Here is a 14656-nt window from a genome sequence, read left to right on the forward strand (position 1 = left end):
CTTAATTATTTAATCTTATTAAATAATTCCAAATTGTCTTTCAGCTTCCTTTCATGACTTTACCCCTATTGTGCTGCTTCCAGGTGTGTTTTTGTATTTAAGCATTTAACCAATCACATTTCAGCATTTCATTTGTTACCAGGCTCAGAAATCTACCTGGACGCTTTCACAATCAGTTCTGCAGGGCCTAGAGCATAAAAATCAATGTCAATGAAACTGTTGCTTTAAACGATCAGAGTTCGAGTTCGCAACCAAAGGCCTCCTGAAAGGTGCTGAAAACTATGATTGGCTAGTCACATGATTGGCTCGTCAAAAGCCGCTAGTGATCAGAGCATACTGGTCACAGCTAGCACACTATCTGTAGTGAGCCCGCATTAGCAAATATAATGTTGTGTCAATTTAATTATGGTTTTGCCAACCCACAATGGCTGAAGATATACTGTTAAAGCCATTTTCAAGACAGACCTCTCAAGAATAGATGAACATCATTAAGAAAGGTTGGACAGCTCCAAAGCTTGCAAAACTAGCAAATAATACTACAATTTTATGAGGTTATCATGAATCCACACATTCATAGTAAAATTCAAACCGTTCAATGACAGTATTTCTGAAGTTTTTTTCAAGTCACAAGTTATTTCCTAACATTATTTCAGACATAGCACTACTGAAGGCATAGGGTTGCCATTCACGGCCCACCACTGCGTCACAATAATCATAAGCACCCTCATAAAATACTCCTGTATCACTTATTTATATGTAAAGGTTGATCGACCATTACCAACCAAGACTTGAACTTTAAAGAAAGTCTTCACCGGAGTCAAAACAGTTGTGCGAAATGCCTCACGCTGGGCATGTCTCTACAGGCACTAATGTGTACATGGCGTACCGCTTAGTGATTCAGAGATCACTTAGCAGCATTAACCTTGCATAGGCCTGCGCCCCGCTGTCAGTACACACGCTGTCACTTTCTTTGAGGACAAGTCAAAGATCCGTTTGAAGTGACTGCTGAAGGAGAGAGGGGGGCCTTCAACCCCCCCGACTCCCTTCGCCCAGCCACTCCTGAGGGGCATCAATGTTCATTACTGGATTTACATCAAGCAGAGCGACACATTCCAAGTTGGCAGGAATTTGGGGGGAGCAATCTCCCATAATAATAATAATGATAATAATAGTAATAATAATAATAATAATAATAATAATAATAATAATAATAATAATAATAATAATACATTTCATTTATAAGCGCCTTTCAAAACTCTCAAGGTCACTTTACAGTCACAGGATCAGTTTTTCTGTGGGTGAGCAGCGGCAGCCACACGCGCCAGCGTTCACTCAACCCGGCAGTAGCTCAAAAAGATAGAAAGCGAGCTAGCTAACTAATAGACAGCTAATAGATAGCTAAAAAATAGCCAGCTAGATAGCTAGCCAGGTAGATAGCCAGACAGCCAGATAGCCAAGACATAGCAAATAGATCGCAAATAAATAGCTAGATAGATAGCTAGCCTGCTAGACAGCCATACAGCCAATACAGAGCTAGAGAGATAGATAGCCAGCCAACCAGATAGCCAAATAGTTAGCTGCATCACAAGATAAATAAAAAGAAGTGAAGAGAGGAAAATAAATAAATACATGATAGTGCGTCACCCCCACCATTTGTAGCTGTAGCTATTATGTCAATGTTATGAAATGCACAGGCATGATTTTTTTTTCAAATAGCACATCCAGAAATGAGTAAGAGGTTCTGGGCTCAATCCCCGGCCAATGCGGCCATGTTGAAGTGCAGGGGTGTCAAAGTCATTTTTTGCCGCGGGCCACATTGTAGTTATGGTTTCCTCTCGAGGGCCGTTATGAATTTGGGGAACCCATTAGAATGTTTAAATCCCTTCAAATATTACATATAGAGCACACAGCAAATTAATGAATAACTCGTTTTCAAATCTGAAGTCAAGAATAATGACTTTTATTGTGGTTGACATCCAAAAATATGAAATTTTGGCTCAGATTTTAGCAATCATCATGGAATTTAACAAGTTTGATTTGCTTTCGCGGGCCGAAAAAAATTATGTGGCGGTCCAAATTTGGCTCGCGGGCCTTGACTTTGACACATGTGTTGAAGTGTCTCCCCCATTTGCTTCTGATGTTGCGTCATCCGTCGATAAATGAAGGTGAAGCACTTAGAATGACAGGGCTAGAAAAGTGTTAGCCAAGCAAAAGCCGAAGGTTACAGAGTTGAAAATGACTGTTACACATTGGTAAGCATTAAAATAAAGACAGGAGTCACTATGGGTGGTGATTGTCACGTTTCCTCAGTGAATTGTGATACAGCGATCAGAGGCTTACTTGGGCCAAGGTTGAGTCGCAGCACGTCATCTCCGCGGTGCTGAACATCGTAGTGACAACGGCTGATGGAGCCCTAACACCAAAGCGAGAAAGACGTCGGAATACAAAAGCAAAAAGAGCTCACGCGTGTGTGCAGCGAGCGGAGAAGTGTCATGTGTTATTGATCAGCTTCTCGAAGGCCGCATTCATTTACTCAGCCGTGTTCAATGTCACATGTGGCATCTGATCTTCTTTTGGAAATCTCTTTCTCTCAGCCTGTCTGATTCTCCGCGGTGTTCGGTCCTTTAATGGATATTGATTCCGTTTTTTTTGGGGACATACTGTAACTTTCGATCTGCCTTTGCTAACCCCGCGCGCTTCTGCCCTCTCAATGTGAGGTGACGGCATCTTTCCAGATGGCCCTGGATACAAAGTGCGTGCGTGTGAATGCGTCGCGTACACATAACGATTTCCGATTGGTCGCCAGCTTCACCCCCCTCTGAGGCTTAACGACCCGTTATTGATCGGGCCAATTAGCATTTGCGTCTTTTTATGAATACCAGAGCCTGATATTCAAAGACGCGCACGGCTCATTTGAATTTGTGCCAAGGTGAAGGCGGGAAAGATGCTTTTTTATTGTCGCTTACGGAAAGCCCTCATTTCCTCAATATTATTGATATCCGGCTATATATATCTATATCTATCTACATGGCGCCGCGAGAGTGGCTGCCTTTCCAGCAGCTTCTGTATTTTGTTTTTCTACTTTCATTCCTTTCATAACTTTGCTGCTGTGATCCAATCCTATATATATATATATATATATATATCACATTTTGCAAGGTGGTGATGGCGGGTGCGGATCCCATAAAGCAGGCAGGAGGGAGCAGGAGGTTGTTTGACAAATTGTATTAAAATAAAGATAAGCAGGAACAAAATGTAAAACATCAAAATTATCTGAACAGAAAAAAGTATCAAAAGAAAACCAAGTGTAAAAGTCCGCCAAGGTTAAACAAACACATGCACAGCATACAATGCATGCAATTGCAGACAAAGCATGCAACAAACATGCAGCAAACAATGAACCGACACCGGATGGTCGTGCCGGGTGTCCTTTTAAGTGTCAGTGATTAAAACGACCAGCACCTGCGAGGCTGCAGGCGGGGCCGACAGCGCCAGATCATGACAATATATATATATATATATATATATATATATATATATATATACTGTGTATATACTGTATATATATATACAGCAGTGGAGAAATTTACATTTCACCGGAGCAAAGTCTTAAGAGGATCGTCGTAAAAGTCGTAAGAGGTAAGGAAAGGAAGAAGTACAAAAAAAAATACAGGACTTGCTGTAAAGGCAGCCAATTTACACGTAATATAATATGAGGGTTAAATATATGGATCTTGAGGGTGTGATTAAACTTTTGAAATCATTTTAGGATCTCATAATACATCCCCAAAATGGTCGCTGAATTTTAGTCAGTCATTTCAAGCCACTTTTCGTCAGTCACAAACAGCACTTAAAAGTATTTTTTTGTAATAATACAAATATTTATTTTGGAAAGGTGCTCTATTCAAAGCATGCAGAAAAACCTAAAGACCTTTTCACTGTCATCCACATGGTTGCTACTGAAATTATATTTGTTGCTTTTGACAGTGGATAATAGTGTACTTTTATGTGTGTGTGTGTGTGTGCCTAATATCTAAAAGTAATATGGCAAATCACTAAAAATCTAGAGACTGAGCTTCAAGGAATTGACTTTTCCTCTTAGCGACTACTCTCCCTCACAATTCCGTACGGTGAAGTCGAGAGGAAAAAGCTCTCAATATTACCCGTGCTGGAAAGGATTCGTACACCTCAAGTGACGGAGCCGTTCTGGTAAGAACTGGAGAGGGTGAAGGGGGAGATTTCAAAGTGAGGGCTATTTTGAACTTGCATCCATGGTGGGATGAGAAGGCAGCGAATCGTCTCGGGAGGGGCAGGACTCTGCAGTGGAAAATATATGTTGGAAATGGGAATAGAATTGAGTTCTTTGAGGATTTTTTTTTTGAGGATGAGCATTCATCGAGACGCCATGGTAGAAAAAAAGTCACAAAAAACAACCTTGACTTCTCTTTAACCAAAGATGGCGCTGGCAGAGATGGGGGAAACAAATATTTTCTTGACGTCATCCATTTCACTAAAACCTGTTCACTCATTCACTGCCAGACGATGTGCAAAAGAGTGTCCACTACAGTGCCAGGGTTTTTGTCATTTTTACTCAAATTGCAGGATGCAATGAATATTGAGTTTTAAGACTACTTAAACATTCAGTTCATCATAAAAACACTTTAGATAATAATAATAATACATTTCATTTCTAGGCGCCTTTTAAACCTCTGAAGGTCACTTTACAGTCATAGTATCAGTTTTCTCTGTGTGTGAGCAGCGGCAGCCACATGTGCCAGTGTTCACTCAACCTGGAAGCAAAATAGATAGAAAGCTAGCTAATAGATAGCTAATAGATAGCTGTCTAGCTATATAGCTAATAGATAGCCAATCAAATATCCAGCCAGGTAGTTAGCCAGATAGCTATCTATATAGATAGCCAGGTAGCTAGCGAGACAGCTAGCCAGATAGCTAGCGAGATAGCGGGATATCACTCATTCACTGGCAGACACTGTGCAAAAATGTGTCCACTCCAGTGCCAGGGTTTTTGTCACAGTCACGCAAATTCCAGGGCCCACAGAATATTGAGTATTAGGACTACATAAACATTCATTCAGTACACCGTTAGAAACCTTAGACTCTCTTCTTTCATCAGAAAAAAAGAGGTAATTCCTAAATTATATGGATCTGGAGTTATATGAGGTCGAAATGAGGGCGACTGTCCAAAATACAATGTCTTCTTTCATCAGAAAAAACATACACTATTTAATTCCTAAGTTATATGGGTCTTGTGTTATCTGAGCTTGAAATGGAGTTGACTGTACAAAATACAATATAATACATACATATAACGCTTTAACAACAGCTGAAGCTCGAACAAAGCACTAACATGGTAAAAAAGCAATTATGCCCCCTTGTGGAAGGGAAAACATTGCCAGAGGTCTGACCGGCGCTTTATCGCCACCCAAACAAGAAAAACCAAAACCCGAACAAATTTGGGAATGGCGCTCTATCAATCGCTTGAAAATCTCTTGATATCAAGGCGGCTTACTGCTTTGTAGAATGAAAGTCAAGTCATCTCCATCTCTTTACGGACATTTCAAAGTTCCGCCACAACACTTTATCCAGTCGCCGGCGGCCCTGCCAGACTTTCGAGATGGGTGCACCGCAGCACGGCCTCAATTATTAATCCTCACCTTTTCCTCCTCCCTAATTACTCGCTCCGTCTTTCTATGGCCGCCTGGTGCTACCTCAACCCCCGCGCGCACCTCTGGTCCGCCACAACCATCATGTGGTCTCAGTCGCTTCATTACAAGCTGCTGCTTTTATGGCCCATCTGCAGACTGATGCACATTTGTCACACGCACGTCGTTACGGAGTGAGATGCAGTTGTCTCACCATCACCACCCCTCCAATCCTCAGCGCACAGGCACAGGCAAGCGTTTACCTGGGCTTTTATTTCTCCCTAGATAATCAATTACAGTGAAGCGTTAAAAAATAAATAAATACATGTCAATGAATAGTGGAAGACAAACTAAGAATAGTGCTCTTGCTATTAACTCATTCACTGCCATTCACAAATGTATTCGCGCATTGAAAATATGACGTCGAGCGCCATTTCTGAATTTGTTTGGGTTTTGCTTTTTTCTTGTTTGGGTGCCGATAAAGTGCAGGGCAGACCTTTGGCGATGTTTTTCCCTTCCACAAGGGGACAGCATTTCCCCTTTTTTTCCATGTTAGCGCTTTGTTCCAGCTTCAGCTGTTGTTAAAGCGCTATAGTATTGTATTATATTTTGGACAGCTGCCCTCATTTCAAGCTCAGATAACTCCAGACCCATATAATTTAGGAATTAACTATTTTTGATGAAAAAAAGAGAGTCTACATTTTATTGTATTATTGGTTACACAGTTGTATTATTGAGTACATTGCTAGTCCTTACATGTTTTGGATGACTCACCTAGTTTTGGTTATTTTAAGATGGAACTACTCCCAGAGTATTAAAGGATGTAGAAGTGAGCTGTATGCTTTTTTTTTCTTTTCATTGACTTTATGGACCTGCGAAATCATAATAAACTTTACATTGGAAAAAAAATAGCTAAAAAAGAGAGTCTAAGTTTTTTTCCGCTGCATTGAATGTTTATGTAGTCCTAAAATTAAATATTCTGTGAGTCCTGGAATTTGATTGAAAATGACAAAAACCCTTGCACTGGAGTGGACATATTTTTGCACATCGTCTGGCAGTGAATGAGGTAATATCCTTTGTTTTTTTTCTGTTATTTTTCCTGGTTTCTCTCGAGCTGAAACCCGTTTGGATGGAAATTTATCCCGCCATTAAGTCAATTATGTGCTCGTTTTTTCTCCTTTCCCCCCAAAAAAAACTTTTTAAGCGTGGCGGCCCTCATTAGCCTAGTAATGGATGCCGTTCATATCGGTAGTTTTTTTTTTTTTGCAAAAGCGGGAGGCGAGCGATGAGCAACCGTAGTGAAGCATCTCAGAAATAAATGAGCAATGTAAAAATTGTTAATTTACGCGGTGGCGATCAATCGGCGCTGCCTACCGGCTCCTCATTGGGGGTGCTTGTACAACAACAACTTTGCGGCATGTATTTAAAGGACAACGACACCATTTTTTTGGTTTCCTAACTGACATCAGAAAAACGTTTTATAGCATCTAAAATACACAAAACACGTAGGCTGATATTTTTAGTCAAATGCAAGACACCAATAAAAATGACTTAGTGTCCCACAAAATGAGCTTGGAACTGGGGAGATTCAGAAAGTCCCGCCCGCTTGTTCGTGACATCACGCCAGGATACTCCTTCACAAACTGCCTTGCTCCAGAATCTGATTCTGAGAAGATGCTTTCTTGTTACTCATACAGTTATGAATATGATTCAAATAGTTCTGAAGAGGAAAGCATACATGTTTGCAATCGATTAAAGAAGTCCTTCCATATCAATTCGAGCAGTCTGGACTCCAATGTAGCGCCCAGAAAATGCACAAGATTGAGCACAAGCTCCATTGGAAATGGGCTGATTTGTCCGGTGTGAATTTATGTCAATTTACACCTTGCATGTTACCGCAATTGGCTGCGACACACAGCGATTCACCAACGCGTTATTTGTGTAGTTTTCCTTCTAATTTCGCCATAAACACTGTGTTTTCAGGTGAAAAAAAAAACCCAAAATGCATTATGTGTCGCTTTCTCAGTCACGGGCAGTCCCTCCGTGACGTCACGTAGGGCATCATCAACTCGAAATCAAGACTTTCTGAATATTCAGCGCGAGTCTTAAAAGGTAAAAATTCGCTATATGCGGTGGAATCTTTGTCCAATGCGCTCCGTAGAAGTCATTTGAAGTGATTTTAGAAGTTATGGACGCAACTTGTCCAGAGGTGGCGGTTGTCCTTTAAGCATCTGTTTGATCGTGAAGGGAATAATAATAATACTAAAATTGCACACGGCAAGCTAACGTCTGCTACCGTGCCCCTCCCACATTTGCATTAAAGGCGACACAGTCCATTTTTAGCGCTCCGATGCTAAGTTCAATTTGTACACTTAACGATTTAGCAGCTTGCCCGCCAAAGAGCTTCAGAGGTCAGCAGGCATCTTTCTTTTCTTTCCTCAACACAAGCCATCTGTTTCCATCCCGGTCACCCCCTCAATCATTTCTCCGCGGCTCCCCGCCGCTCACCCTCCCTAAATCCTATCTATCCGCACGCTTTCATCGTTGTATCAATCACACTGAAAATTGTAAGAGCAGAACTTGTCCTCCTTTTTCCCCATCAGTCTCCTGCTTTATGGCTCGGAGCGTTTCCATCTGCCCCATCTCCCCTCCACCAATGCCCCCCTAGCACACTCTCCAGTGGACACACAGCACCATATGTACCAGTAAATGCATCTTGATTTCGGACTTTGTCAATAACTTTGAACGCCCACTGACCATTTACATCCGATTTGGATGCATTCTGCGAAATTGATCAATCCGTCAGTCAAATTTCATTTTTACCTCACTTTTCGGACATGGATATGCAGCTAAAAGTGTTGCTATAAAACGGCAAAAACCCTTCACTAAACCACCATGGTGGTGTAAGGTTTAATTTAGACCGTGCTTACAACAGACCTCTAAGGTCTGTTGTAAGCACATAGGCTTATTCATGCTAATGAGATGATACCAGAGCTGATGAGTCAAACTGACCCAGGGATAGACTTTAGATGTCATCAGACAGTACAAAAGAGGTCATCAGATTGGCTTCAGGGAGTAGTCTACTACTCCCCCAACCTTAGAACTATCAGAAGAGAGGTCTGGCACCACCACCATTGTTCAGTAGGGTTATACACAGGGCCAGAGTTACCAGCACAACTTTAGTTCACTGACGAAGCTTTTCGGATGAAGATCGCAACGTCCAAAAACTTCAACGAAGTACAGATGACGGCTGAAGGAACCTTTTCCTCGATAGACCACTCCTGTACGACTGAGAGCCTACTAGGACAGACTTAAAGTCCATAAAAATAAGACTAGCTTGATTAGTCATCATCAAAAACTTGAAAGTTCAACCCACGCTGAGCAACATTGACTTTTCAACTGTTTTGGGCTTCCCTTTTCCCGTCTCGATGACATCTAACATATTTAACTCGCGCCCGGGAGACCATTTGCTTTCAAAAATCCCGCACCTTGACAGAGCTGCAAAAAACTTGTCAAGGTGTTGGCAAGACCAGTCGGTTCCATCCCAGCGACTGCGCTTTTCCTCGTCGTCGTGAATTTCAAAACTTCAAGAAGACTTTGTTTTTTTTTCCGGCAAACTGGCCGCCATGCCCGCTGAGCGCACAAATGCTCTCATGGGACGCGGTGGTCTGCGCTGGCAGTGACGGAGGCAAACATCTGCTCGTCTTCACTGGCCTTGTCGCCTTTTTTTTTTGGCAGAGTGTGAAAGCCTCACTCCCTGCAGGGCCTCAAACGACGGACGTGCTCGTCAGAATAGTCAAAGATAAATTGCTGCTTACCGTTCGGTTGCACACGATTTAGAACGGCTCAAATTGCAAACATTAGCCACCAATATCAAACCCACCTATTTAAAATTGCATTTTCTGTTTAGCTCTCTCTCTTGTTTCTATTTATAATTGCATTTTATTTATTATAGTACCTATGCTTGTCTGTGACTGTAAAGTGTCCTTGAGAGCTTTGAAAAGCACTTAAAATGTAATGTATTATTACAGTAAAGTCTCGTTATATCGATATCGTTTATATTGATAATACTGCTTATTACAACAGTATTTTCATTTCATGTGCACATTTCTAGTCTTTTTATGTATAATTAGTTCCGTTTAGTACGTTTAGTTCCTGGTTTTTACGATAATCCGGTTACTACGGTGCTCTTTTTCATCTCCCGCCGGCCATTTTGCTATGTTAATATCGATACACGCCAACGGTCGCCCCATTGGTCGACTTGGTCACGTGACTTGGTCACATGAGTTGGTTACGTGACCAGCTACCGTGTAGCAGAGCCATTTTCTTTTTCAGACGCTAGCTCGTGTGTAGCAGACGAGATTGAAGTGTTTGTGTTAAAAGGTAAAAATACGAAGCAGAAGAAGACTGATGACTTTTTTAAACTGCATACATAATACAGTAAGATGTAAGCGTTGCAGTTTCCCTGTTGTGTTGTGTACATGCCCACTGTACTGTATATGAATGCAATCGTTTTTTGCAACAATGTTTCTTGTTTTGTCTGCTGAAGCGTGATGATTTTGAAAATTACCATACATTCCATACTGTGTATTAAAGGACAACCGATGTCACTTTTTATTCAAATGCAAAACATCAATAAAAATGACTTCACGCCAAGACGTCTTGCATTGCTTGTGAATCCAAACGATGGCTTCAGATTTGGATAATATGCTTTCTTGTTTCACATCCAGTTATGAATATGATTCAAATACACTGTAGTTCTGAAGAGGAAAGCATACATGTTTGCAATCGATTAAAGAATTATATGTGCCATTTTGAGGCAACATTGGGGGAACATCTCTCACCCTCCCCCAAAAAAAGAGGCACAAAATGGCGAGGTCATGGCCAGCTCCGTTTCTTTTATGGCGTTTGGATGCCCTCTTTTGGCGGCTTTTTTTAATGCAGTTCGGCGCAGGACGGATATATCGACAGTACGGTTATATCGACATTTTTTCTAACTCCCGAGAATATCGATATAACGAGACTTTACTGTATTATTATTATTATTATTATTATTATTATTATTACTTTCGTTAGCTGGTTAGCTTTGGCCCAAATATGTGTTCCAAACCGGCCGTTGAATCATAGACCGGGTTTGGGCTTCTCCAAGTTCCATTCCAGTCATCAATCGCTTGCTAATTGAAATGCATATGCGCTCTGATGCGATACATTATACTTGTCGATTAGCATAAATGTACCGCTGTAACTGTGTTAAAGGACAATCGACACCATTTTTTTGGTTCTGACATTAGAAAAACATTTTATAGAATCCAAAATACCCCAAACACGAAGGCTGATATTTTTAGTAAAATGCAAAATACCAATAAAAATGACTTAAAGTGTCCCTAAACTGCCACAATATGAGCTTGGAACTGGGTAGATTCAGAAAGTCTCGCCCCCTTGTTCGCGACGTCACGCCAGGATACTCTTTCACAAACTGCCTTGCTCCAGAATCAAAACAATGGCTTCAGAGAGTTCAGATTCGGAGAAGATGCTTTCTTTTTACTCATCCAGTTATGAATATGATTCAAATGGTTCTGAAGAGGAAAGCATAAATGTTAGCAATTGATTAAAGAAGTCCTTCCATATCAATTCGAGCCGTCTGGGCTCCAATGTAGCACCCATAAAATGCACTAGATTGAACACAAGCTCCGTTGGAAATGGGCTGATTTGTCCGTTGGTAATTTGTGTAAACTTACACCTTCTTTATGCGTGTTACCGCAATTGGCTGTGACACACAACGATTCACCATTACATTATTTATGTAGTTTTCCTTCTAATTTCGCGATCAACATGGTGTTTTCAGCCGAAAAAAAAAGTGCCCAAAATGAATTGTGTGTCGCTTTCTCGGTCACGGGCATAACCAACGTGATGTCAGTTCCGGCATCGACATCAATGCGAAAACAAGACTTCATGAATCTTCAGCGCAAGTCTTAAAACGTAAAATATAGCTATATGCGGTGGAATCTTTGTAAAATGTGCTCAGTAGAAGTCATTTGAAGTCACTTTACAAATTATGGACGGAACTTGTATGGCGGTGTCGGTTGTCCTTTAAATTGACTCCCTATTTTCTTTTGTGTGTATCCGCAGAACTCCACAGTACATCCTGTGGGAACCCCGGCGTCCCGCCCAAAGCGGTGCTCAGTGGCGGCGGGCGCTTGGCCGTAGGGGACAGCGTGCGTTACAGCTGCGTGTCCGGCTACGTCCTGGACGGCCACGCCACACTCACCTGCGTGCTCAATGCAGGCAACACGGCCGTGTGGGACTTCCCCGCTCCCGTCTGTCGAGGTAAGCTTCATTGATTGGATCGATTGGGGGAGTTTGAGGGGGGACTTTCACATGCATGCTCGATGTGGCCATTAACTCATTCGCTGCCATTTCCGAATTTATTTGGGAATTAAAAAGTGTGACGTGAAGCGCCATTCCCGAATTGGTCCACCCGCACAAAAAAAATCCCGTAACTGTAAAGTGTATGTGAGAGTTTTGATAGGCGCTTGGAAATGTCTGTCTGTCTGTCTGTATGTATGTATGTATGTATGTATGTATGTATGTATGTATGTATGTATGTATGTATGTATGTTTGTATGTATGTATGTATGTATGCATGTATGTATTATTATTATTATTATTATTATTATTATTATTTATTTTAGGTGCCAATAAAGCGCCGGTCAGACCTCTGGCAATGTTTTTTCCTGCCACGAGTTGACAGCATTTGCCTTTTGTCCATTTATATGTACATAAATAACATCTGTACCACAAATGCATATTTTGCATTGTGTTACGAATCATCATTCCAATCAAAACCTCCCATGACACTTTAATTCCCATTTGGAGAACCGACTTCAAATTAATATAATTTAATTTCCATATGGATGTATGATGTCAGTATTGACGTGACGCTATTGATGAGCATTATTATTCCATCCCAGCGTGTTTTCTACCCAAGTGGCTCTGCATGGCGATTGAACAGGACGGAGGCGGGGGGGGGGGCAGGAAAAGCCACTCGTCATCTGCGGATTAGTCATGTCTCTGTCACTCTCCTCAACAAGGCTAAGAGGGGTTAAACTATCGCTGAGAACGAGGGCCCCAAAAACTGTCAGAGGTGAAATTCAAGTCTTGCCCGTTGCAATTTGGGTAATACAGTTAAGAGCAGTGTCGGAAATAGCATCAGCCCGGACGCCCGGGGCGTGCAACTTTTATGTCGGGCGTACAACTTACAAAACGTCTCCGCCCGGTTGGCCGACAACTTCTTCAAGTAAAAAAAAAAAAAAAAAAAAAAAACTAATATATATATATATATATATATATATATATATATATATATATATTTTTTTTTTTCTTTTCAAATCAAATTTTTACTTTATTAAATCAAGCAAACGTTTGAACGAAGACATCGGAATAAATTATTCCGATTTTGAAATCCTCGTCCGGTTTGGAAATTTTAGGAATTTTGGTTCGTTTGTCAATTTGCATACGCGGCACGGCAGCCAACCGGAAGCCCGCTTCGTGCTTCCGGTCTTTCCCGAGCGTTATAAGGTCGTGCATTTGCATATTGTTTTCCAAAGTAGATGTACAGAACCTCAGCCCCAGAAGAAAGATTGAAAAGAAGCTAACAAAATTTATGACGCTACAAAACATAAACGTACATTATCCCGTGACTGTAAAGTGTCCTTGAGAGTTTTGAAAGGCTCTTATAAATGTATCATTATTATTAACAAAAGCATCATGGAGTTCACGTGGCTTGTAGCAGGCGATGCAACGCAAACATTGTATTGTGCAACATGACGAACAGTGTTTGGGTAAACGACAACTGGAGCAAAAACATCAGCAAGTGATATTTACGATAAATTAAGCAAGGGAGCATTTGTGGTAGGTACATCCTTAATAAAAAATAAAAAAATCCTTAATACTTTGCAACAGTGTTTTTTTTTCGTCGTCTTATTGTGTTTCAAGTTGTGAAAAATGGGGTAGGCAACTTTATGGCCGGGCAGACAACTTTTCAGAGTTATCTGCCCTGGTGTCCGCTAACTTTTTGTCATGAGTTTCAGACACTGTTAAGAGTCAATAAAGTTTTTTTTTTAATAACTTAAAATAACATTTAGCGTGGGACGTCCAATCCCACTATGTAAAGTCCTAAAAATGACACATTATTGCCAAATCATTTTTGACAAAAACATCTTTCATTTTGGTAATTTTTGCTCACACCCAGTCTACATATCTGTACTTCTAAGACAGCAGCTTCAGAAAATCCTACGCCATGAAAGCTTTTTTTTCTTCTCAAGATTCAAACCTTCAAATGACTGTCGCCACATGGCATTAATGTTTGGCTGAGCTCATTAGAATCAATCCCTATTCTCCTCTCAATGTCTGCTCTCGGACTCTCATTAGTCACTTTTCTACAGTACACAAAGGCCGGCTTGCTCTGTAAAGTCTGCGGCTACGGTAGCCGGTTCTAGCTGCGGATGCGGGTTGCTATGGCGGCGGATGCTAATGAGACCATGTGTGGTCGCTGGATTGGCTTTTTACGCAACAATCTAAGTTACCGAATTAGAATGTTTTTCTATTTTTATATTATTTAATAAATGGCCCATTATATAAATAGCTATTTAGATAAATGCATTGCTAATTATATAAAATAAATACACAACTAAATAAATAGATACATGACAAAATGAATAACTAATTAAATAAAGAAATAAAATAGCTAAATAAATAAATAGGTAAATAAATAGCTAATTATATAATAAATAAATAAATAAATAAATAAATAAATACACGGATGGATGGATGAATACATGGATGGATAAATAGATGGATGGATAAATAGATGGATGGATAAATGGATAAATAGATAAATAAAGTAAAGTCTCGTTATATCGATATCGGATATATCGATAGTCCCGGTTATATCGATACTATTTCTATGCACGCACGGAGAAAATTACATGCAA

The 14656-nt window shown here is 40.7% G+C and overlaps 1 protein-coding gene across 2 annotated transcripts in view; it reads left to right on the forward strand.

Moving 5' to 3' along the window:
- csmd3b (CUB and Sushi multiple domains 3b) overlaps nt 1-14656 on the forward strand; it is a 291556-nt gene that overhangs the window by 90504 nt on the left and 186396 nt on the right. For both annotated transcript variants that reach the window (XM_089023141.1, XM_089023140.1), the window contains exon 4: nt 11793-11990. In XM_089023141.1, the coding sequence (XP_088879267.1) occupies nt 11793-11990 (198 nt within the window). The remainder of the gene's footprint in view (nt 1-11792; nt 11991-14656) is intronic.

The sequence above is a fragment of the Hippocampus bargibanti genome, linkage group LG20 (genome assembly GCF_051943395.1).
Source record: "Hippocampus bargibanti isolate YZ-2025 linkage group LG20, ASM5194339v1, whole genome shotgun sequence".
In the NCBI taxonomy this organism is placed as follows: domain Eukaryota; kingdom Metazoa; phylum Chordata; class Actinopteri; order Syngnathiformes; family Syngnathidae; genus Hippocampus; species Hippocampus bargibanti.